Raw genomic sequence first — 27,007 nt, 5'->3', positions numbered from 1 at the left:
TGCTAGGACTGTTATATTACGTTTTTAGCTTTAATGGTCGTATTTTAATTTGAGTATTTTAAATTTTCATTTGTTTTGCTGAGGACGGACCTTGGATATAGGGTCGAAATATTCATTTATGGTTAAGGTTCCACTGTCTTAAGAAAAAATTCCCTGTTGTTTCTACTATTTGTTTGTATTTATGATGGAAATGCTTGGTCGCTATTTACGTCATTATAATTTGTATGTTTTTCATCTACTTCGTGTAGCGTTTGCGTATTTTCCCCATCTTTTATTGTTATTTTTCTGTATAATATAAAAAAATATGATATAAGATAAAAATAGGATATACGGTAGGCTAAAAAAAAATCTTAACGTTTTCAACTTGAAATATCCTTATGCGCGGGGGAAACCTCATTAAGCATCAGAATTCATTTTTATTTTCATTTTAAAATTTGTTTTCCTCATTACGACGCTTAATAAAAGCTTCCATTGATCAGTTTCTCACGTGATTCCCATTTTCAAAGCCATCGGAAATTGCTAAAATTAAATAAGTAAGGTTTTGTTAAGCTATCTATGTAGAAGTTTCTATATTTCTCTCTTTTTTTTATTTATTCGCTAAGTAAAGATATTTGCCCTTTATTTTTTGTACTGACTTTCCATTGCCATGGAGAATTGGCGTCAGAAATTTTGTAGCAGACAATGTATGCTAGGATATTCAAGATTCGTGATTAAAACGTAGCTTTCGCTTTGCGTACATATTCATTATGAAGAAGATAAAGACAAAAAAAATCAAGTTAAAAAAGCTAGGTTGGTGTCATTTATGTAATCCGCTTCTAGAGCATAGGTCTGAAGTTAATATTTTGAATCATAGTGGTTTTTCTTATAATGATGATGATGATTATAATGATGGGAAGATCCCGTGATTCCTCTTATTCCAATTCTAATCCCGATTCCTCCTTGGTGTATCGATTCTGGTCCGTTACCTGATTTCAAAACACTTGTCTTTTTTAATGGTATCACTAACAATTATAAGATTTCAGGTGGCTAAGTAACCTAATCAGTCTTGTAGTAGAAGGGTTTCTGTTGCAATAGTTGTTTTTTACCTGTAACTTATTGTTTTCCAATGCGGATTTTGGTTGCCGAATGCTGCAACTGTAATTGATTTGAAGTATAAATTGATTGCATTCCAAGTGCAAGTTAAAAAGCTAGCCAATTTCCCCGTTAAAGGTGAAGAATTTGTAGATCAGTTCTTTAAACCATGTTTCTTTTGTATCAGTCACGACCAATCCCCAAATAACCTCTATTGGGTAATATGACTCTAAAGGCAACCTGTGATACATCGCCGGCAGGTGTACAAATCTTGAAAATTTAGGAAGGCTGGTCCCAGTCTTTCAGCTTCCTGTATACACTGAGTGTGTATTAATGCTTTTACCTCCCCATCATTTTAATAACTTTTTCTTTTCCTTAAAGAGCTGTGTGATCCGCTCCAAGACCCGTCTTCTAAGTCGTTTGATTTGATGAATTGAAAATTTTTTCCAATAAGGGCTTCCTTAAGCAAGAAACCATAAAAAAACAGAACTCTATAACAAGCAAGGGGCTATAAAGAGTGGCTGCTTCATCTGTTTTCCCTCCTTTCAGGCTTCCTTTTGTAAAATTGAAATATATTTTGAATCCAGCGATTTACTTAGTAGATCGATAATTTAAAAGGGTTTATTGTTCTACACATAAAAAAAAGGAAAAAAAAGAGAAAAAAGGCCCTTCAACCTTGAAAGTTTAGCTGCTATCAAGCATGTATGCAAGACTTTTTGTAGGGTGAAGGGGGAAAATTTGAAAAATACAAAAGAGTATCAATGCGTGCAGCGCATTAGAAAATTGTAAAAACTTTGAAATTTCTTGGGATCCTATCTCAATATGCTCCCCCGCGTGCATCTAGTTCTTGTTAAATAAAAATGAGAGAAGAAAATCAAGAGTATTAGACTAGTAGAATAATTACATTTGTTAGCATTTATATCCTGAGATTTTAAAAGGTACAGAAATAAAAGCAATCTCTAAATGAGCATTTTTCACGTATGGAAAAATAAAATGGAAAATTTGCTAGTTCTATCATAGCATGGCTTCTTTTATTTACAAAAAACAGAATATCCGTAGCAATTGGTTATGTTATTTATAACTGTCTTATGAATAATAAGAAATAAATAAACAAGTTGACGCGTTAATAGTGGGCTTATTAATTGACATGACATTCTATCCCAGCCAAGGACGAAGGAGGAGGGTTGGTTTACAGGCTTGCTACCTGTCTCTGTGGGGGGAAAACTGGCAAGAGAAACGTTGACAATGGCCTCGGATGGATCATTTTTTTCATTAATAACAAACCCAGCTCGCACCCGGACAAGATTCTGACTGCGAAACAGCCAAGGAAAATTGACTTCTGGAATATGGGAACTTTTAATTAATTATCATAGACAGGGCAAGTTCTTAGAGAGATGAAGCGGTATAACATATACTGGCCATAAGGGAAACACGGTCGAAAGGTAGGTGTCAAGAAAACCTAGAGGAATGCTATGTATTATTTTTAGCTGTCATGATACCCAAGATAGGGAAGGGGGAGGAATACCGATATCCTTTCCAATTTACCGAAGTGTTCTCAAATTGGCACCTGCAAATGATGAGATCATGATAGCAGGATTTACAAAAGAATACCCTTAAGTTCTCAGTGATTGTCTGCTTTGCGCGTACAAGTATGATGTCAAGGACACATTGAATGAAGTAGTACAGGCTGTCACTAAAGACATCCCAAACATGATCTATTCTTTTGCCTTGGTGACTTGAACGCAAAACTTGGAAACGGTTGGTGATCTTTTTCTAAAATTTTAGGAATTAAATTTGATTAATAAAAATGATATCTTAATAGTTGATTTTGCACTGAGACTGTATTATTGCTAAAAAAAAATCGATCACGAAACGGTGCCCAAAACAAATTGACTTTACCAGGCGCCTCAACTCTGAGTCAAATACCAAAGTAACTCTGATCAAAGTAAATTGGCTGATCTTTCCAAGGTAGCGTAAGAGTCTTTTAAATGTACGAAGATATAGAGGAGCAGAGGTTCAGTCTCTTGATAAATTTATGATTGAACACATGCAGATCAAACTTCGTTCCCACAGAAAAATCCACATAAACCCACAGAAAAATCTGAGAAAGCCCCACCATACGGACGAAGTGCTTGACTGAAAGGTTAGCAGAGACTTGTGCATAACTCTACAAAATAAGTTTCGACGCCATAGCAGCGGAGTTCAGCGAATGGGAAAACATCAAAATAAAGGGACAGAAACGTAAAAATTTGTATTATGTGGTTGTGTAAGAAAACCTTGGTTTGAGAAAGAAACCAAATGAAAAGTGGATCCCCTATCCGGAAGCTGCTTGGCGAGCGCAAGGTTAAATCGTATTTTCTTATCCTCTGACACTCAGTGCGTTCAGTCGGATTTACGGTTACTGTGCAAAGAGAAGGACAAAGTAGTCAAAAGTGTGCTAGGAAGGACAAAGGACTGCTCTTTGAAGATAAGCTGCTTTGGCTGAAAAAGCTCTCCGAAAGGGTGTTGTATGATAATTCGAGAGGAATCACCCTTCTCTCAGTACCGTGGGAACTATTGACTTCGGTTATATTATATCGGTTAAGAGATGTACTAGATTCGCACCTTCAAGAAGAGCAGCATAGTTTCAGAACCTTTATAACATGCTCTGATTTGCTATTCCTACTGAGAAGGGATGTTGAGGAGTCAAAAGAGTGGAAAAATAACCTAAATCTGCTCTTTATTAACTATATTGTCAGAGAAAACGTCCATCACATTTCCACCACTTGTTCACAATTCCACCACTTGTTCTGTACTGTAAGAATAAGGATGTAGAGTAGGCCAAGGAGTTTAAATGCATTGGTAGCTTGATTGATCTTGAAGCCAAAATTATGACCAAAATTAAGCGCAGAATTGGACAGTGCAGAATTGACTGAAACTGGAGCCTACAACACATTAATGACCATTTGAAGGTGCAAGTTATTCCGTACGATTGCAGTTAAGTCTCTTTAAAAGCAATGCGCTCTCTATTCTCCAATGATCCAAAGGAGGATTATTCCATTTGAAAATGTGTGTCTGAGGAAAATTCTAAATTTAAGTTGACTACAAAGAGTAAGAAATTATAAATTCGAAGTAGAAGGGGCCAGTCTATTTGTACGGCTGTTCTAATGAAGAAGCAGCGAACTTATTTGATCCACACCCTCCTTATGCAACAATGACGCCTTCCTTGAATAGCCTACGATTGGACATCCACTGGCCGAAGAATACGAGGTCATCCAAATAACACATTACGCATAACATTTGACCAAGATCTAAGAATGGCTTGAACCTTATTAATACCAGAATGGGAGACATCATCAATGGGCCATTTCTTCGGGGCGATCGTAGAGGCTTCGTTGACGCCCTATGTGCCTTCAATCGTCTTTATCGTCTATTTTCCCTTCTACCGTCTTTAAAGTTCAGTCGAATCTTTATTCCACATAGTTTTGGTAATTCGTGAAGGTATATACTTAAGTTAAATTTATTAATAAAAAATAGAACTTAACAAAATGCATATATATATATATCTATAATATATATATATATATATATATATATATATATATATATATATATATATATATATATATATATATATATATATATATATATATATATATATATATATATATATATATATATATATATATATATATATATATATATGTATATATATATATAGGATACATTTTTTCGTTGACATTATTTCTAAATTTTTCAAACCATTTTATATCATTAACTATCTTATCATTACTACTTCATAATTTTATAAATAAAATATACAAAAATGACAAATAATAACCTTAAACTCATAATTAGAATACACTTTTTCCTTAACTTTATTCCTAATTTTTTCAAACCTTTTCATGTCATTAATTGTCTTATCATTATTATTCCATAAATTTAGTCCTCGATAAATAAAGGAGAACTTCGACCTTGTAGCGATCGCAATTGGAGCCGACAGTGCCTTGCTTGTTCGAGTATTATAATTGTGGCAGTCACACCTTACCTGAAACATGCCTGAGAAGCATAAAGGTAAATTATTATTATTGTACTTAAACATAAATAACAGGTGATAAAATCCCGTAGGCCAGCAGCTGGTAAAATTTATGGTCTTCCATGCTCCAATCTCACAGAATCATTATTGTAGAGATTTATTGTAGAGTAAGCGGATCGCATTATTTTGGAGAACTCGAATCGGATTCACTAGTGACGGAAACGTCCCTAACCATACCGTAGAACAATACAAAATTTACGGATGTATTATAGGGAAATACAACAATCTTAAAATGCGATGCGGGACAAAATGTGCGAGTTTTCTAAACATTCCGATGTTCCGTGATCATATCGCTGACATGTTCTCAATATGTTTCCTAAACGACAAAGTTTCATCCAGTATAATACCTAATTACTTGACGCAAGACTTCCTTTCAGTCTCGCCATAACTGTATTTTAATCAACAAATCCATGCATAATATGTAGCTGTTCTCGAGAATATAATAAAACTACTCTTAGCCGGATAAACTCGTAGTTTATTTACGCGCATCCAAGTTGAAACTGTCTAACGATTGTTTACTTAATTTAAGTAATCCCCTCTCTCTTCTCGCAAGACAAACAAGCAACGTGCCATCAGCAAACATCGGTACTCTCACTTCTAGTGGATCATGGAATTATTCACGGAAATTGTTTTTGATACTAGACATAGTTTGACTTAGGTCATTTACAAAAATTAAGAATAATAGCGGTCCAAGAACAGAATCTTGTGGAACTGCACATGTAATAGGAAAACTTGATGAACGCTTTGAATCAATTTGAACATACTGTAGCTGTAAATTATATCTGTAAATATTGCTGAAACCCTGTATCCTTCATCCACCGCTTGATTGACTACGCTGCTTAGATAGGCAACTGCTTGTTCTGCTGTATAACCATGATTAAATCCGAATTGGGTAGTATTTAACGCATTACGACGCTCTAAATATAGATAAAGAAGGGGACGGAAGCACTTTTCTAGCTCGTAATAGCACAGGAAGAAGAGAAATCGGCCTATAATTATTTAATTATTTGTCTCACCACCCTTGTGAACAAGAGTCACATGAGCTACTTTAAAACGTGTTAAAGCTACTACTTTAAAGCTACTTTAAAACGTGACGTGAAGAAACCCTCTTTTAATGCAGAATTGATTAGGGACAAAAGTGGCTTCTAAATTAATTGAAGAATAAATTTAACCACTCTTAAGGATATGACATCAAAACCAGAGGCATTACTTTTTATTTCGTAGATGACCTTCATCTCACTTAATAATACAGGTGCTAAAAACATTGAAACCTCAGATCCAAAATGACCAAGGTAGTCAAAAATGCTTGGATCATGTAACATCGGACTGATTCCTTCAGTAACACGTTTTCCTACCACTGAGAAGTAATTTGCAAATACCTCCGAAACATCATCAGCACTTTTTGGTATTTCACCTTCTTGGTTTACTATTTCAAGTGGGATCGTTTTCGCTGGCTGCTGAGGTACTTCCTTAATTATGCGCCATGTTTTTGCCGGACATCCCGATATTTCGTCAAATTTCCTCGAGTAAATTTCTCTTTTTGCTTTTCTTAATAATCGATTCAAAGTATTGCGATAAATATTCAATCATTTAAATCACATTTATGTGTTTTTTTTCTAATACGCATCGATTTTAGAAGTCCTGCAGTTACCCACGGCTTCTTTAGGGTTGTCTTACGCCGTGCTTTTTTCCTTTAACAATGCTTTTCCAATTCACTTTAAATAATCTGGTAAAACAAATTAAGCCTTTTTTCATTATTAGATTCAATATTTAATATATCTGAGATAATACATTCTTATAACACAAGGGAATTGTTTTATTTGCAAAGTGGCAAGAAAACTCATTCTTTATCCTACAACTATTTCCTAGAGGAATAACATCTCTAGAAAACACACCAAAATGGTCGGAAGTGTCACTAACAACAACGCGGGGGGAATCAGGATTAACATTATAGGATATATTATGAATACATGTCGCGGATGTATCCGTGACCCTCGTAGAATGTTGATTGATGGAAGTAATCCAAATGCTATGAAAATATTCAATAGTCGGCTGCTCTTTGCATTTATTTCAACCAGATCAACATTTAGATCACCCCCCAAAAAACATGGGAGATTCACAGGCAACTTTTCAAGCTGCTCGTCCAAAAGATCAAAGAACTCATTATATGAGGAAGTCGATGGGCGGTAGAGAACTATTAAATAGCAAGAATAAGCACCTAAACGAAGATAAAGTACAAGTGACTCAAACACTATATCCCTATAAACAGTTAAATCGCTCTGAATGACCACTCCAATATCCGATCTAATATATACGGCAAGGCCCCCCCATGTTGACGCAATTGTCTATTTTTGGTGTAAAAATTATATCCCTCTAGTCCAAGCAACTGTGAATTATGGTCATTAAGTCATGTCTCAGTTAAAGCTATCACCTGAAAAACAGAAATATTAGCGAAATCTTCCATAAAGCTATAACTTGTATTTAGCCCTTGGTAATTCAGATGAAAAATATTAAAAAAATTGCCTGGTTTACGGCCTATAGGGCCAATCTCACACGGTAAAACGTATTTCGAATCTTCAAACTGCAAGCGAATATCGCACCCAAGGTCCGAAATTCCACTCGAAACATCATTATATCTACACGCAAAATCTATTTTATTACTCTCTAATTCCTTTGATTTCTGAGGTGCTGAGGGAGATGGAAATATACTATCCATAACTAAATTTTACAAGCCCTATCTTACGGTGACTCCATTTTTAGCCTAGATAAACACTAAGGTAAAATACACCTAACAATTGTCTAACTACTTCATGAACTAAGAAAAAGAGACTCAAATTTAACTTCGCTATTCCTAACAGAACTATACTTTGCTTATGGTTTAATCGCTTAGCGCCCACCACCATTCTAACCATGCAACACCTTCCGTATCCCTTTCACTTCCTTAAGGTGCGTGAATATTTCCAACAAATTAAGAAATTCTCCAAATACAAATATATCGTTGAGAATTGGGAACAAAATTCTTCTATAACAACAAGAAATAATTTTTCCTTAAATAATACACGAGACTAGAGGGATAAAGCATAGGAGGGAAAAAAAGAGACTAGTTGCAATTATAATTGATTAATTTTCACTTTAATATCACAAACATGATAGAAAAATCTGAGTAGAAGGAAAACACGAAAAATAATGTCACAAGAAATTTAATCATTATTCACTTGATGACATAAAAATGGGCGTCAAGTTGACAATAGCCATCCACAATAGGCTACATAAAAAATGGTTACTTACTCATGTTAACAAATATGCATTAAACATGAATTAAAAGGTGACTAGCCCCATACATGTATTAAAAATGATACCTTAATATCAGGCGCGCACCCACGGGAAGGGAGCTAAAGGGACTGTACCCCCCCCCCACCCTCAAGAAAAAAGAACATATTGAAGTAAACAAGCCGGAAATTTAATATTTGAAAATTGCACCAATGGAAGTTTGTAAACGTGACGCCAAAACTGAGTAGTCCGATCCCTTTTGTTATAATTAAAACCAATCAATCTTTGCTTTTTCATCTTTTGGATACTTTGTTTAATTTTTGTTACTATCTTGGTTTAATTATTTGTTTATTTTTTTTGTTACTATCTTCTACTTATCGTATAGGCCTAGTAAGCGAAAAAAAAAGAGTAAAAATGGGATTGTTCGTGACAATAAAAAAAATATTTCGAGTGGTTGCATTACTAAGGGGGGAAAAGTAAATAAGAAATGTTCCAAGTTCAATTAAACTCAGCTACGGAGAAAAAAAATAACAGCTAAACTACTAAAAACTGTCCCAAAAAGATAAAAAAAATTATCTTCAACGGGTGGCTGCTTGGATTGTTTTAACAAATAATTAATCAAACTAAAGAAAAATAACAATAAATATCGTAAATAAACAGTCCGAGGTGCTCAGCCGCCCGAATGCTCTGAAATGGAGTTTCACACGTGAGGCCCTGAAAATATGGTAGGGAAGCCGGCCATGGTTCTATTTCTCTGCGGGAAAAAAAAATCCTTAAATTGACGTGTTTCATAATTCTGGAGAGACCTTTATCACTAAAATAGTCACGAAACACGCCTAATAACGCAGAATCACGATACAACCTATATGCCAAGTCGTGACAAAAAATTACTATAGAGATTTCTTCTGCTATGATTTTCTACTACTGAACCAGTAAAAGTTCTAAATTCTTCTTCTAAGAATAAAAAGAACACAAGAATCGATTGGAAATGTTTATGAATATCTAAAAACCCACCCTCTTCTGAGTTGCATGAATCTTACACAAATATTTTCGTACATCAGTGCATTTATGTTAAAGGTTTAATACATTTTTTATAGTATGCACTTGACGATGAATAAAAAATTTAATTTATATTTTATTATAATATATTATAAAATTATTAATATTACATAATATAAATTATAATATTAAATGAATTTATTATAAACTAAATAATAAATTTATTTAAATTAATATTATTTAATTTAATTATATAAATTTTTAATTTATTTAATAAAATTAATTTTATTTATGCTTGGTTGTTTAAGAAAATTGCAAAAACATTATTTCGTGTTCATCACATGTAGTTATACCATTGTGTCTCTTTGGGTCTTGGCAGATAAATAAGGAAGCTGCAATGCAGCTCGCTTCTTGTTCTATAATTGACATCACCGTTTCTGTACTTTTTTTCCACATTCTGTATTTTATGTAGCTTGTATTTTGTTTTTTTTAGTTTGGTCATGGGTTCCTCAGACATGCTTAAACTTATAAGCTCATGACATGTTACATTTCTCTTATGAGAAAATAATTCAAACGATTTTACTGGTGATCTATTGTATGGTTTTGTCACTCATTTGCTAAATAAAAACTTTTTCGAACATTAAACAGATTGCTTATAAACTCATTTGTTTACTCGCATTAATTGAGTGTAAAAAAGAAGGTGTAAAAAATTGATTCTAGTTCCTAATCTATACATTGCTCTCAATGTCAGAGTTTTTAAAAGTTCTACAAACAATGCATTTCCATCAGCTTTGTTCATATATATGTGTCAAGTTGAAATTTCCAGGAATATACATGTCAGAGAATTCTGACAATCATGTTTAAGCTTTTCTTTAACTTTCATAAAAAGAAGTTCAGTATGACTTAATTTGAAGTGATATTATCGATAAAAATTATTTTCTTTAGTTTTAAAACAAATAAAGTTTCAAATAGAATTTGCTTTGAAGAGGAAGACTTGAATTTAGAATTGAAAAGGCATTTTAGCGAAAAGTGGAATTTTTTTAATCTTTTATATAATTTGATATTTCCTTTTCTAAATATTTTAACCTACTGATTCGTTTTTGAGGGGCTAAATAGATAGCAAAATTGCCATGACTAGAAATAAACAAATCTTGGATCTTCTGTGCTTTTATTGTCGAATAGCGAATATACCATTAGTAAAGATATTTAAAATACCACTCTCATCTCCAAATTTCGTAATACATAATTCCCCCTGCCCACCCTGCTACCAGAAAAATTGAAATTTTCAAGACATAAATTAAAAGTGACGAGGATCATGACATATTTTACAGTTATTCTAAGATCTTTACGACAAGGTCCTTTATCCATCAAACGTGAAAATCAAGACCACATCAGCCTGACTATGAGGAAGTACTAGCGAGTTTTTATGTTATAGCTTTTTCTTGCTTTCATTTTTCAATTTCGGCATGTGTTTTGTGCTCTCTTGCGGTTTCAATATATCAACGAAAGAGAGCAAGTTGGCTATCATTCCATAGTCGAGATTTAGCTCAATCCCGTCTACCGAATTAACTTTCTTTAAATTTAGTGTGCGTGGTCTTTTAGATTGAAAATGCATTGAGTATTAGTCAAGGCCGCGGGACAAAAATATTTTTTCAAAATCTAGCGGCCGAAGGATATTTTGTTTTTATTCAATTTTTCAACGAAAATACCAAAAATACCATTTTCTATAAGAAAAAATAACTAACAAATTTGTTTTTAAAACCTTGAACGAGGTGCAAAAAATCGTGGTGGTGGTTGCCCTCTGCCTCCCCCTCCCTCAATTGACGCCACTGGAAGAAGAAAAAAGAAATTATCTAAAGAATGTTCATCTCATTCGCTGTGACATTGTCATTTCTGAAACAAGTTGAATGCAGGCAATTTCTCAAACCGTTTCATTTTTTTTATGCTTCCCAGTGAATAAATTAGAGGGAAACTATGCATTCTAATTAAATAAACGGATTTTGTGAAAAAAAAATGTGCTGTAGACAATAGGCAAGTTTCAGCTGAGTTAGATTTTTGAAGGAAATCTTGGGATAAACAAGCTAATGAAAAGAAAATAGTACAGTTGGGATAGAACAGCCTTCTGAGGCTGAAGAACTCATTTTAATGCATGCGTGTATATATATATATATATATATATATATATATATATATATATATATATATATATATATATATATATATATATATATATATATATATTTGGAGGGGGGAATATCAGCTGAAAGTCCAAGAGTGCGTTCGGACCCTGAACTATGGTAGTTGACTTTTGTTGAATACAGTCAGGTCAACTCTATTTTGTAGTGTAATGATGACAATATCCGCAAACATAGAAAGCAACGCAGCAAACATAGGAAGTTTGCTACTTTGTCAGTAAGACAACATTTAGACAGTCAGGTAAATTTTTCAAAGGAATTTAAATGAATGACTTTAAATATTCTAAGGCCACATTTTTCAAAAATTCTAAAAACTCACAGGGGTATTCCTAAATACTTAAGTGACAGGAGTTAAAAAAAGTCAACAAGATTTCAAGGATAAAACAATCAGAGTAGCTGTGACTAGGGAGAGTAGAACGCCTGAAGACTGTAGTCCAACAAAATCATCTGAAGTCCATAAAATTTTACCAAGGATATTTAGAGAAAAAACGAAAATATAAAATTTTCTGGGTTCTGACCAGTAAAGACACGTTGAGGTGAACATTTCTTATTGGCGTTTAAGGAGTTAAAGAGTTCCTTGCGCATAGGCTGTAGATACAATCAGGAATATAACCGAGGAACAGCTTGGGAACTCAAATTTTTTTTTTTTTTTTTTTTTTTTTTTTTTTTTTTTAGTCTCTGACGTTATATTTACAGCATTGGTTATTGTACACTCAGGGGCTCCAATTGAGGGGGAGGGATGGCCATCTTAGATTAAAAAAAAAAAATACCTTTAGAAAAATGAAAAAAAGACACAAAATTATGTTCTCTATCTTTTGGTTTTTGTATCTTCATTTTTAAAACGAAAAAATCCTTGCCCCCCCCCCCCCACTTTTCTGGGATGACGCTTTTGTGCACACTTCCCTGCTATATATATATATATATATATATATATATATATATATATATATATATATATATATATATATATTTATATATACAGACAATTTGAGACAATTTGTTGTCTTTTCAAAGATATTTGATTATTAAAGCAAGTCCAATTTCTTACTACGATTTCTACTAAACTTCAAACTTTTGGTTGTTTTTTTTTTAGTCTTTTGAATCTGTGTAATCCTTGTTTAAATATATTCAAATAGTTTTGCAATTACCAGTTTTTAGCTCTTTACGTAATTTAATGTCATTTCATACTGAAGTCTTTTCAAAGATATGTTATTAGCTTCCAACTTTTGGTTTTCATTTTTACAGTTTTTGAATTGTTGTAATCCCTTGTCAAAATAGAGAATCATCATTTGTAATAACTGCAAATTTTGGGTTTTTAGGCCTTCTTACTGACATAGTATAACTGGTTACGTTCAAACCTTTAAGCTTAACCACGTAGCGAGTTTATTTTATCTAACATAAAATAAACTAATTAAAAAAATTTCAGGCATTTTTCTAGTTTGAATTAAAACATTAAAATTTATGCTCAGGCACCGTAAATATTTTTGCAGTTTACATAATAACTTTAGCGATTCTGAACTGAACTTCAAAATTTTTTCAAATTTTTTTCATGTCTTAAAAAGATATTGATTCTAGCCTACTTATAACAAAACAAATTTGGTAATGAGGTTTTTCATAATGAATACAGCCCTACCCGATGTACAAATGCGATTATCTGTAAGGTATTAGACAGCCATCATTAGGCTATTTATCAGATTTTTTTTAAATAACTTATTTGAAAATTTATAGGCTATAGAAGAAGCGGAGTATCGGGCTTGGCTACTGGGTCAGGCTACTGATGTCAAAGATACAAATTTTAAAGAAGAAACAAAAGCTTTACATGATGTTTGGACAGATCCAAACCTGGACAAGAATGAAGCTTTTCTAAGAGATTTTATTTTAAACAAAAGGTATTTTTTTGTTTAACCTATCTCATGGTTAGGAAAAAAGTCCAACTGACTGAAATAAATGAATAAATATATTAGGTAAGAGAAGAGACATGCGACCCCACCATCAAATATCTAGATTTTAATAATGATAATTCGAATTGCATATTTTTCATACAACTCGTTATTTTGTATTTTTTTTCCCAGTCTCCCCACCCTCCGCTAAAAGTCTACAAGTAGAAGTATAAATACTTTCCGAATAAGCAGCAAGGTTGGCCCACAAAATACTCTTCGATTCTTCGATTTATTATCTGTTAAATTATTGATTAATTTTTGTCTGGCTACTATCCGTGTTAATGCAGAGATTATCCGTGTAAATAAATATGAAAAGATCAGTTTATGTCTTTTAAGGGTGACAAGGGGGTCAGAAAATTTCTATAGCCCCCCTTCCTGGGATAAAGGAGTTTCAATGCATATAACGATATACGTTATTTGGTTCAAGTATCCAAGTTTTCATACATGAGATCAGAATACCAACCATAGAATAGTTTCTGCGAAGTTGCACCTACGACTCAAAGCCTAGCCTGCAGAACGACGCCATGTGGTAGAAAGCTATCTTATACTCCCATGTGGCACCCCTGCTGCCACCTATAACTTTTTTGCACTCCAAATAAGGGCATAGCCTCCCTAGGGAGAATGATTGCGTAATGGGGTCAATGACCTCTTTTTCCAAGGTCGATTTATTTGATGTTTCTATGTGTAATAACTCCGGAACGAAGGTTGCACATGCGCATTGAATTCTAACGGGAACAATGTTATTGATCTAGGACTCGAGGGGGAAGTGAATTTCCGAGAACTTGATTGCGTAAACGATCGTGAATGTCATGGTGTCCAGAAATAGTATTTGTTGTTGTTGCTCTAGGCAATGTTATGAGTTCCCCGGAAACAGTTAGATCACGTGTTTCCTTCTCAGCCAATCAGCGAGTCGGATACATCCTCCTTCTAAGTCAATCAGGGGGCTGGTTACATAGTAGCGGCGGAGGGAATATAAGGAAGGGATTTTTGCTATAGTTTTATTAGTCTGTGAATAGAATTCAAGGAGTGAGAAGAAGAACAGTTTTGACTTTACTCATTTGGATATATATTTGCAATAATGAGTGGAATGTTTACCCTATTAGAAGTTGATAGTGGAGTTGATGATAATAATACAAGAGCACCAAGCATTGCGGTGGAAATTACGAAATGTTCACGGCTTTGTCTGGAATGGGATGCAGTATATGCAAGATATGTGATATCCTTGAGCAAATTTAAAATGGAGGATCAATTATGTTTCGCCGCAAAAGTTGATATAGCACATGTGAATAGACTTCAATGGGCTGGCAACTACAATTTACCATGTAAGTTCCGTTTTAATACATTTTCAAATAAAATTATTTTCCTTGGACATCCTCCAGTATATTCAGCTAAAACGTAAATATATTCCTTTACCCCAAACCCCCCCCTCAAACCGTACAAACCTCATTATAATCAATTGATAACATAAAATATAACCTAACCCCCTCCCACCATTGTTTTACAATCCCAAATTCTCGCAAAAAGAAATAATTTTCTTTCGAGAAATTATAGCCTTTCTCTATTGTGATTTAAAGTGTCTACTGACTTCCGTCACTGTTGTTATTAACCTAACCTGGTTTTGACATAATGCTATACGCGAGGTTAAAATTAGCTGTCACCCATTTGCTCTGTGTTTACGAACGCAGCAGCGAAAGTCAAAAGGAACTGTTTCTCCGTCAAAATTAAAACACTATGAGGCAATGGTAATAATTAGGCGCAGACGCACTGCGGTATTTTTGAGAAGAGAAACAGATTGTTTTCAAGCTTTCTTTTGATAAAGTTTTTATATATTCCCGGGAGGGGGGCGTGACTACGGGATTTTTTTCTGGGGAGGGGGTTAGCACTGTTAATAGTGACAAAATAGAAATGAAAGATTGTTTTTACCATAATTTTGTTCAACTTCAGTGTCTAACAATGTCTCTTTGATATTTTAGTGATTTTAGCTATAGCATTTGAATAAAAGGTAGTAAGATATATTCTTTTTTTATATGCCTTTCGCTTGAATATATCGCAAGATTAACTCAATGAGAGGGATGGCTTAATTTTCCTAGATTTGGGGCCGGAGATTAAAATTAGCTGTCACCCTTTTCCTATGTGTTTACGAACACAGCAGCCAAAGTCAAAAGGAACTGTATCTCCGTCAAAATTAAAACACTTTGAGGCAATTGTAATAATTAAGCGCAGACGCAATGCGCTCTTTTGGAGAAGAGAAACAGATTATTTTCAAGCTTTCTTTCGATAAAGTTTCGTTTATATTCCCGGGAGGGGAGCGTGAATCCAGGATTTTTTACGGGGGAGGGGGTTAGCACTTTTAATATTGGCAAAATAGAAAAGATAATTGTTTCTTACCTTAATTGCTTCTTCGTCATTTAGTGATTTTAGCTATAACATTTGAATAAAAGATAGTTAGATATTACTTTCGCTTGAATAAAACACATGATTAACTCAATGAGAGGGTAGACTTAGGGTGGGTTAATTTTCCTAAATTTAGGGGGAGAGAATATGGGTTTTTTGCTTTACTGAAAAGAGATAAAATGCTTTTCTAAACAAAATTATATGGATGAGGGTACTAACTTTCTTTCAGTAAAAAAAAGGGGCCAATTATTCTCATAATACATTTCTCTCTTCTTTTTAAGGAAAATTATGAAGAATGCTTGCCCCCTCCTCCCTAAAAAGCAAAAGATGACGATTCGGCCACCAAACAGCCCTGTCAAAACCCGACAAGAGAATGGTTGGCTTCTTATAATATGGTGAACCCTACCGGCTAAGCTATGCAAGATCGTGAAATAGCCGGCCCAGCTACACAAGAACATAGTACTGCACTCCCCCCCGCCCACCAACACGCACGACCAGGTCCATCGGGCAACCGAGCCGAGCCCGATTTTGCAAATGTGATCATATTTCAGATTTATCGATTTATTCATTTTTCAGTCCTTTTCAATCCCAATATAAACATATCTCAGTGGGATATTAACCCCGCCCCCCCAACCCGTCTTTTAAATTTATCTCCCTCGGAGATCTCTAAATGTAATTTTTTACAATAAAACCACTCTGTTCTCTGCTCCCCCTACTTCGGAGATATCTAAATATAATGTAATATTTTGCAACGAAACCGCTCTTTTCTAATCTTTCCTATCGCTTCGATATCTCATAAGCGAATATTGTTAGGTAATTTCTATTAATAATCACTGCCTTTGAAACTCAAAAAGGCAATATTTTCTAATCTTTGCTATTTTCTATGCATTCACACCTATCTCTTCGCCATTATCTCATAAGCGAATATTTTTCATGGGTAATTTCTAGTCAATTAATGCTCACCATTTGAAACTCAATATCCCCTATTTTTCACAATTGAATATCACATAGTTTTAAGAGAGAAGGAACTGAGAGATTATTCCCATTTATCTATCTTTCACATATGGATCCAGTAATTTACGCAAGGATATTTAAAAATAACTTTCAATCTAACAAACCCTTGCCAATATTTTAGTGATGGGGAAACATTGTTGACAATATACTGAGTTAACGGTTTACAGAATTTAATTGTACTATTTTCTCGTCTGAAGTTCAGACTTGGAAATTGGAACACTCGTGAGGTGGCTTACAATAATTGTGAGGTAATGAAGAGTTCACCGAACCTGTAGAACGGGCTAAGAGAGAAACTTGGACTTATGCAGTCTAAGCGAATATTTCAATGTTTGGCTGGCCGTATGTCAATGTCCAAGGAGCCCAGACTGCACCTATGGGTCCGGAACGTTCTGTGGGAAGCGCCGGGGAAGCGCCGCGGGCCCGAGAAGCGCTATGGGCCAGAGACGGATCGCGGGGCGCGATGCGGGCCCCGAGCCGCCCCCCGGGGAGGCGCGGTGCCTCCCAACCCCGCCGAAAAAAAAAAAATTAGGGGGGGAGAGTTAGCAATGTTAAGAGTGAAAAAATTGAAATGAAAAGAAAGGTGTGTCTTACTTCAGGGTACAACCAGTGCACTGCGAAAGTTAGCGATTTCAGCTATAACACTTTTCAAACATTTAGGACCGGTGGCGTGAACCAAAGATTATTGTTGGGGAGGCGGCTAGCACTTTTAATAGTGACAAAATAAAAATGAAATTTAATTTAAACACTTTTTTTTTCAGATATAATAATGTTTGGTGTGATTGACACAGAATATATTGGTCTGAAATATTCCGCAACTGGCATTATATTCGAAGCAGCTTTCTTACTCCTAGACAAACAACAACCTGAAATTCATTGATATAAATGGAACATCAGATGCAATATGTATAAGTACGAGAAAAACCGATGGAGTCCAACACTAAATTTTCTAAATCGAAATGGCTTTTACACTAAAACCATACGACCACATAATGAAAATGGCAATGAAATGAAACATATACAAGAGGAAATTCAGGAAATATGCAGTTTTTTTGGTGTGCAAGCTGTTTATGTTAAGGGAAACGTGCCAACTGATAAACTCTTACTAGAAAAATGTGATAAAAACATAGCATTATTCAATTTAGAAGACTTCAAATGTGAGAAATACCTGCATTCAGTCCATGACCCAGAAGATGTAGTTAGATATTTCGCTAAATTGATACCGAAAAAGATACCTGACTTGGAAAATGAATCAGATATCCAAAGTCCTAAAATTGCTCCTCCTAATATCAAATGGATTAAGCTTCTTTTTTTTTAAATATGTCATTATTTTTTTTTCAAATGTTTTAAATATGTTTAAGCAATAAATATTTTAAGCCTCAACCGTTTTTATTCTTTAGAATAGTCCATCACCATGAAAATTAGACTTTAATATTCAAAATAACAGGAAACACACTTTCAAGTTCAGCATGTTGGAGAACCCTAAAAAGTAAACCCTAACCAGGTTAGTTAACACTAAGTGGTTAAATAATTTTTCTTTAACTTTGTTAATCATCATACATGTTTATTATTTATAATAGTCATTCTCCAAGAAAAATATACTTTCAGATTCAAAATTCCAGGGACCACACTTTAAGGTTCAGCATGTTGTAGAAACCAAAATAGTAAACCATAATAATATAAGTTAACTCAAAAAGGTTAAAGAATTTTTCTGACATTATCTTAAGCCTGAGACGTTTTTAATATTGCGAATAGTACATCACCAAAAAAATTAGACTTTCAGATTAAAAAAGCCCGGGGACACACATTAAAGTTAAACATTTTGGAGAAACCTAAATAGTCACCCCAAAACAGGTTAGTTAACACTACAAGTTTTAAGTATGTGTCTGATATCATCTTAAGTCTGAGACGTGTTCATTATTTAGAATATTACATAACCACTAATAATATACCTTAAAAATAAACAATCCACGGAACACACATTCTAGTTCGCCATGTCGGAGAAACCTAAATAGCCATCCGTAAAAAGGCAAGTTAAACCTAAAAGGTTAAACAATTTTTCTGAAATTAAACTTTCAGATCCAGTATGTCAGGAAGCACACTCTGAGGTTCAGCATGTAGGAGAACCCTAAATTCTCATCCCTAAAAAGGTAAGTTAACCCTAATTGTTAAAGAATTTCTATATTTATGTAGGGTTTCAACTATTTAGGACTAAGTTTGTTAAAGACAAACATTTTTCTTATGAAAACGCATAAAATCGGACAAAATTTTCATTGATCCTTTAGTAACGATTCACTTAGGCCTAAATGAATATATTTATAAAGGGTTTAAACTGGCTATGTTTTAGTTGGATAAAGACAATCTATTTTCGTTTAAAAACCCACAAACTCAGAAAAAATGTTCTATTTTCAGTTATTAAATACGCACGAGTGATTAATTGTTTATCTTTTTGCAGAGTTTCAAATCGCTATGGATAAGTTTGCAAAGTACAAGCTATTTTCTTTAGAAAACAAAAAAAATCAGAAAAAAATTTTAAATTTTCATTTAGTACCTATGCAATAAGGCTGAAAAGAAGACATCTATGCATATTGTCAACTATCTATGGATAAGTTTGATAAAGTCAAGCTATTTTATTGAGAAAACACATAAAATCAGATAAAATTTTCAAGGTTACTTTTGTCACTACGATCTTATACTAATAAGGAAGATATCTATGCAGAGTTTCAGCAATATATTGCTACGTTTGCTAAATACAAGCTATTTTATTATGAAAACACAACATAATAAAAAAATTATAAATGTTAATTTATTACCCTAAGCAATTAGACTAAATATTAAGATATCTATATCGAGTTTCAACTATCTATGGATTAGTTTTATAAACACAAGCTATTTTATTATGAAAACACAAAAACTAAGAAAAATTGATAAATGTTCCTTTAGTACCAAAGCAAATAGACTAAAAATTAAGATATCTATGCAGAGTTTCAAGTATCTATGGCTAATTTTGCTAACGACAAGATATTTTCTTATGAAAACATACAAAATAAGAAAAAATTTTTAAATGTTCCTTTAGGACCTACTCAATTAGACTAAAATTGAAGATATTTATGCAGAGTTTCAACGAGCTATGGCTAAGTTTGTTAAAGACTAGCTATTTTTCTTTAGAAAACACAAAATCAGAAAAAATTATCAATGTTCCTTTAGTACCAACGCAATTAGACTAAAAATGAAGATATTTATGCAGAGTTTCAACTAGCTCCGGCTAAGTTTGCTAAAGACAAGCTATTTTCGTGAGAGAAAACCCACAAACTCAGAAAAAATGTTCAATGTCCCTATAGTACCTACGCAATTAGACTAAGAATGAATATATGTATACAGAGTTTGAACAATCTGTGGATAAGTCTACTACAGACAAGATGTTTTCGTGCGAAAACACACAAAATCAGAAAAAAATGTCAAAAGTTACTTTAGTACATACTCAAATAGACGAAAAAGTAATTAATGTATACATAGTTTAAACTATATATGTCTAATTTTTATAAATAAAAGCTATTTTCGTGAGAAAACACACAAAATCAAAAAAAATGTTCAATATCACAAACTCAGAAAAAATGTTCAATGTTCCTTTAGTACCTACGCAATTAGGCTTAAATGAAGATATTTATGCAGAGTTTCAACTAGCTTAGGATAATTTTTATAAGGAAAATCTATTTTATGTAGAAAACACAAAAAAAAATAAAAAAATGTTCAATGTTCCTTTATTACATACTCAATAAGGCTGAAATGAAGATATCTATTCAGTGTTTCAACTATCTATGGCTAAGTTTGCTAAAGACAAGCTATTTTCTTTTGAAAACACACAAAATCAGAAAAAATATTGTTAGGTTAGGTTAAGTTAGATTAGGTTAGGTTAGCCTACGTACGCGCGCATATAGGTTAGGTTAGTTTGGATTAAGTTAGGTTAGGTTAAGTTAGTTTAGGTTAGATTAAGTTTGCTTAGGTTAAGTTAGGTTAGGCTAGGATAGATTTAGTTAGGTTAGGCTAAGTTAGGTTAGGCTAGGTTAGCCTACGTACGCGCGCGTAAATAGGCTAACCTAGCCTCACCTAACTTAGCCTAACCTAACTTAATCTAACCTATCCTAACCTAACTTAACCTAAGCTAACTTAATCTAAGTTAAAGCTAACTTAAACTTAGCCATAGCTAGTTGAAACTCTGCATAAATATCTTCATTTTTAGTCTAATTGCGTAGGTACTAAAGGAACATTGATCATTTTTTCTGATTTTGTGTGTTTTCACAAGAAAATAGATAGTCTTTAGAAAACTTAGCCATAGCTAGTTGAAACTCTGCATAAATATATTCATTTTTAGTGTAATTGCGTAGGTACTAAAGGAACATTTAAAATTGTTTTATGATTTTGTTTTTTTTCGCAAGAAAATAGATTTTCTTTATCAAACTTAGCCATAGCTAGTTGAAACTCTGAATAAATAAATAAATTTTTATTGTAAGTGCTTAGTTACTAACGTAACATTTATAAGTTTTTCTGATTTTTTGTGTTTTCATAAGAAAAAAGATTATCTTTATCAAACTAATACATAGCTATTTGAAACTCGATATATATATCTTCATTTTTAGTCTAATTGTGTAGGTAATAAAGGAACATTGAACATTTTTTTCTGATTTTGTGTGTTTTCGCAAGAAAATAGCTTGTCTTTATCAAACTTAGCCATATATATCTTAAACTCTGCATAGATAAATTATATATTCGTCTATGTGCGTAGTTACTAAAGGAACATTGAACATTTTTTCTGATTTTGTGTGTTTTAGCAAGAAAATAGCTTGTCTTTAGCAAACTTAGCCATAGCTAGTTGAAACTATTCATAAATATCTACATTTAAGTCTTAATGCATATGTACTAAATGAAAATTGAACATTTTTTTCTGTTTTTGTTTTTTTTTGAATGAAAATAGATTTTCCTTATAAAAATTATGCATATCTCGATGAATTTCTGTATAAATAACCTATTTTCATACTACTTGCGTAGATACTAAGGGAACCTTTAACTTTTTTTTTGAGTTTGTATGTTTAATAACAAAAATATATTGTCTTTTTAAACAGAATCCATATTTAGTTTAAAAACTTCATAAATAACATCAATTAAGCATAAATTATAATTTAAATATGTAAAAATTAAAATATTTTCTTATTTTGTTTGTTTTTGCAAGAAAACAGTTTGTCTTTAACAAACTTAGCCATAGCTAGTTGAAACTCTACATAAATAGAGAAATTCTTTAACCATTTAGGGTTAACTTACCTTTTTAGGGATGAGCATTTAGGGTTCTCCTACATGCTGAACCTGAAAGTGTGTTCCCTGACATACTGGATCTGAATGTGTAATTTCAGAAAAATTCTTTAACCTTTTAAATTTAACTAACCTTTTTATGGATGACTATTTAGGGTTCTTCGACATGTTGAACTAGAATGTGTGCTCCATGGATTTATTAATTTTAAATTACATTTTTCTTCGCTAAGGAATATTCTATATAATGAAAACGTCTCAGGATTAAGATGATTTAAGACAAATTCTTTAAACTTTTAGGGTTAACTTACCTGTTTAGTGTTGAATATTTAGGTTTCTCAAACTTGCTTAACTTTAATTTTTGGTCCGGGGATTTTTTACTCTTAATTTATATTTTTCGTTGATTATTAATATTATAAATAATAAACACGTCTCAGGCTTAAGATAATTTCTAAAAAATTCTTTAACCTTCTAGAGTTAAATTATCTTTTTAGGGTTAACTATTTTGGGTCCTCCAACATGATGAACTTTAATGTGTGTTCCCTGGATTGTTGAATCTGAAAGTATAATTTTCTTGGAGATGGACTATTCTAAAGAATAAAAACGTCTCAGGCTTAAGATAATTTCAGAAAAATTCTTTAACCTTTTAGGGTTAACTTACCTTTTTAGGGGTGACTATTTAGGGTTCTCCAACATGCTGAACTTGAATGTGTGTTCCATGGAAGTTTTAATATGAAATTCTAATTTTAATGGTTATGGAATATTCTAAAGAACAAAAACGTTTGATACTTAAGATATTCATTGATTATACATATTTAAAACAATTGAAAAAAAAAAATGACATATTTAAAAAAAAGAAGCTTAAACCATTTTATATGAGGAGGAGCAAGTTTAGGACTTTGGATATCTGATGCATTTTTCCATGTCAGGTATCTTTTCCGGTATCCATTTAGCGAAATATCTAACTTCATCTTCTGGGCCATGGATTGAATGCAGGTATTTTTCACATTTGAAGTCTTCTAAATTGAATAGTACTATGTTTTTATCACATTTTTCTAGTTATAGTTTATCAGTTTGCACGTTTCTTTTAACATAAACAGTTTTCACAACGAAAAAACTACAAATTTCCTAAATTTCCTCTGGTACATGTTTTATTTCATAGCCATTTTCATTATGTGGTCGTATGGTTTTAGCGTAAAAGCCATTTCGATTTATAAAATTTAGTGTTGGACTCCATCTGTTTTTCTCGTACTTATACATATTGTATCTGATGTTCCATTTATAGCAATGAATGTCACGTCGTTGATTGTCTATGAGTAAGAAAGCTGCTTCGAAAATAATGCCAGTTGAGGAATATTTCAGACCAATATATTATGTGTCAATCACATAAAACATTATTATATATGAAAAAAAAAGTGTTTAAATTAAATTTCATTTCTATTTTGTCACTATTAAAAGTGCTAACCCCCTCCCAAACACAAATCTTGGATTAACACCACCTCCCCGAAATTTATGAAAAGTGGTATAGCTAAAATAGCTAAATTTTTACGAGAAATTGTTAGAACCTTAATTAAGAAAACCTTTTATTTTACTTTCAATTTTTTCAATCTTAAAATTGCTCACTCTCCCCCTCCTAAATTTTTTTTTTCGGAGCTTTTCGGAGCCACAGCGCAACCCTGTGACACGTCTCGGGGCCCGAGTCGCATCCTGCGATACGTTTCGGGCCCGAAGCGCGTCGTAGGCCCCTGGTGCTTCCCCCGGTACGTCCCCCCGAGCGTTCAGGACCCCTCGGTGGCTTCTGGGCTCCACTGCCATGTATACTAGGCCATCCAAAAATTGAAATATTCGCTTAGACTATATAAGTCCAAGTTTCTCTCTTATCCCGTTATACAGGTTCGGTGAACTCTTCATTAGCTCACAATTATTGTAAGCCACCTCACGAGTGTTCCGATTTCCAAGTCTGAACTTCAGACGAGAAAATAGTACAATTAAATGCTGTAAACCGTTAACTCAGTATATCGTCAACAATGTTTCCCCATCACTAAAATATTGGCAAGGGTTTGTAAGATTGAAAGTTATTTTAAAATATCCTTGCGCAAATTACGGGATCCATATGTGAAAAATAGATAAATGGGAATAATCTCTCAGTCCCTTCTCTCTTAAAACTTTGTGATATTCAATTGTGAAAAATAGGAGATTTTGAGTTTCAAATGGTGAGCATTAATTGACTAGAAATTACCCATGAAAAATATTCGCTTATGAGATAGCGGCGAAGAGATAGGGGTGAATGCATAGAAAATAGCAAAGATTAGAAAAAAGAGCCTTTTTGAGTTTCAAAGGCAGTGATTATTAATAGAAATTACCTAAAAATATTCGTTTATGAGATATCGAAGCGATAGGAAAGATTAGAACAGCGCGTTATATTTGCAAAATATTACATTATCTTTAGATATCTCCGAGGGAGGGGGGGAGCAGAGAAAAGAGTGGTTTCATTGTAAAAAATTACATTTAGATATCTCCGAGGGAGATAAATTTAAAACAATGGTTGGGGGGGAGGGGTTAATATCCCACTGAGATATGTTTATATTGGGATTGAAAAGGACTGAAAAATGAATAAATAGATAGATATGAAATATGCTCACATTTGCATAATCCGGCTTGGCTCGGTTGCCCGAAGGACCAGGTAGTGCGTGTTGGAGGGCGGGCGGGAGTGCAGTACTCTGTTCTTGCGTAGCTGGGCCGGCTATTTCACGATCTTGCATAGATTAGCCGGTAGGGTTCACCATATTATAAGAAGCCACCCATTCTCTTTTCGGTTTTTGACCGGACTGTATGGTGGCTGCCTTGTCATCTCTGGCTTTCTTGGAAGGAGGGGGCACGCATTCTTCATAATTTGCCTTAAAAAGAAGAGAAAAAATTAGTATCAGAATAATTTGCCCCTTTTTTACTGAAAGAAAGTTAGTACCCTCATCCATATAATTTTGTTTAGAAAAGCATTTTATCTCTTTTCAGTAAAGCAAAAAACCCATATTCTCTCCCCCTAAATTTAGGAAAATTAACCCACCCTAAGTCTACCCTCTCATTGAGTTAATCATGTGTTTTATTCAAGCGAAAGGCATATCTTACTATCTTTTATTAAAATGTTATATATAAAATCACTAAATGACGAAGAAGCAATTAATGTAAGAAACAATTATATTTTCTATTTTGTCACTATTAAAAGTGCTAACCCCCTCCACAGAAAAAAATCCTGGATTGACGCTCCCCTCCCAGGACTATAAAAAAACTGTATCGAAAGAAAGCTTGATAACAATCTGTTTCTCTTCTCCAAAATACCGCATTGCGTCTGTGCCTCATTATTACAATTGCCTCAAAGTGTTTTAATTTTGACGGAGAAACAGTTCCTTTTGACTTTGGCTGCTGTGTTCGTAAACACATAGGAAAAGGGTGACAGCTAATTTTAACCTCCGGCCACAAATTTAGGAAAATTAAGCCATCCCTCTCATTGAGTTAATCTTGCGATATATTCAAGCGAAAGGCATATCAAAAAAGAATATATCTTACTACATTTTATTCAAATGCTATAGCTAAAATCACTAAAATATCAAAGAGAAATGGTTAGACACTGAAGTTGAAGACAATTATGGTAAAAACAATCTTTCATTTCTATTTTGTCACTATTAAAATTGATAACCCCCTCCCCAGAAAAAAATCCTGGATTGACGCTCCCCTCCAATGAATATAAAAAAACTTTATCGAAAGAAAGCTTGATAATAATCTGTTTCTCTTCTCCAAAATAGCGCAGTGCGTCTGCGCCTAAGTATTACAATTGTCTCAAAGGGCTTTAATTTTGACGGAGAAACAGTTCCTTTTGACTTTGGCTGCTGCGTTCGTAAACACATAGGAAAAGGGTGACAGCTAATTTTAACCTCGCGGAAAGCATTATGTCAAAATCAGGTTAGGATAATAACAACAGTGACGGAAGTCAGTAGACAGTTTAAATCACAATAGAGACAGGCTATAATTTCTCGAAAGAAAATTATTTCTTTTTGCGAGAATTTGGGATTGTAAAACAATGGTTGGAGGGGGTTAGGGTATATTTTATGTTTTCCATTGATTATAATGATGTTTGTAAGGTTTGGGGGGGGGGGGTGGGGGTAAAGGAATATATGTATGTTTTAGCCGAATATACTGGAGGATGTCCAAGGAAAATAATTTTATTTGAAAATGTACTAAAACGGAACTTACATGGTAAATTGTAGTTGCCAGCCCATTGAAGTCTATTCACATGTGCTATATCAACTTTTGCGGCGAAACATAATTGATCCTCCATTTTAAATTTGCTCAAGGATATCACATATCTTGCATATACTGCATCCCATTCCAGACAAAGCCGCGATCCTTTCGTGATTTCCACCGCAATGTTTGGTGCTCTTGTACTATTATCATCAACTCCACTATGAACTTCTAATAGGGTAAACATTCCACTCATTATTACAAATATATATCCAAATGAGTAAAGTCAAAACTGTTCTTCTTCTCACTCCTTGAATTCTATTCACAGACTAATAAAACTTTAGCAAAAATCCCTTCCTTATATTCCCTCCGCCGCTAATATGTAACCAGCCCTCTGATTGGCTGAGAAGGAGGATGTATCCGACTCGCTGATTGGCTGAGAAGGAAACACGTGATCTAACTGTTTCCAGGAAACTCATAACATTGCCTAGAGCAACAACAACAAATACTATTTC

General features: G+C 33.5%; 1 protein-coding gene across 1 annotated transcript in view; it reads left to right on the top strand.

Annotated features, from left to right (window-relative positions):
- The window catches only part of LOC148947080 (protein KRI1 homolog), a 434,670-nt gene that overhangs the window by 83,900 nt on the left and 323,763 nt on the right, over positions 1-27,007 (top strand). The window contains exon 6 of the mRNA XM_089096506.1: positions 13,339-13,499. Within this exon, the coding sequence (XP_088952632.1) occupies positions 13,339-13,499 (161 nt within the window). The remainder of the gene's footprint in view (positions 1-13,338; positions 13,500-27,007) is intronic.

This window comes from Artemia sp. Qi Xiang Cuo, chromosome 11 (genome assembly GCF_049724085.1).
Source record: "Artemia sp. Qi Xiang Cuo chromosome 11, ASM4972408v1, whole genome shotgun sequence".
Lineage (NCBI taxonomy): Eukaryota > Metazoa > Arthropoda > Branchiopoda > Anostraca > Artemiidae > Artemia > Artemia sp. Qi Xiang Cuo.
The sequence above is the reverse complement of the archived record's forward strand: the minus strand, read 5'-3'. Positions and strand labels throughout refer to the sequence as shown.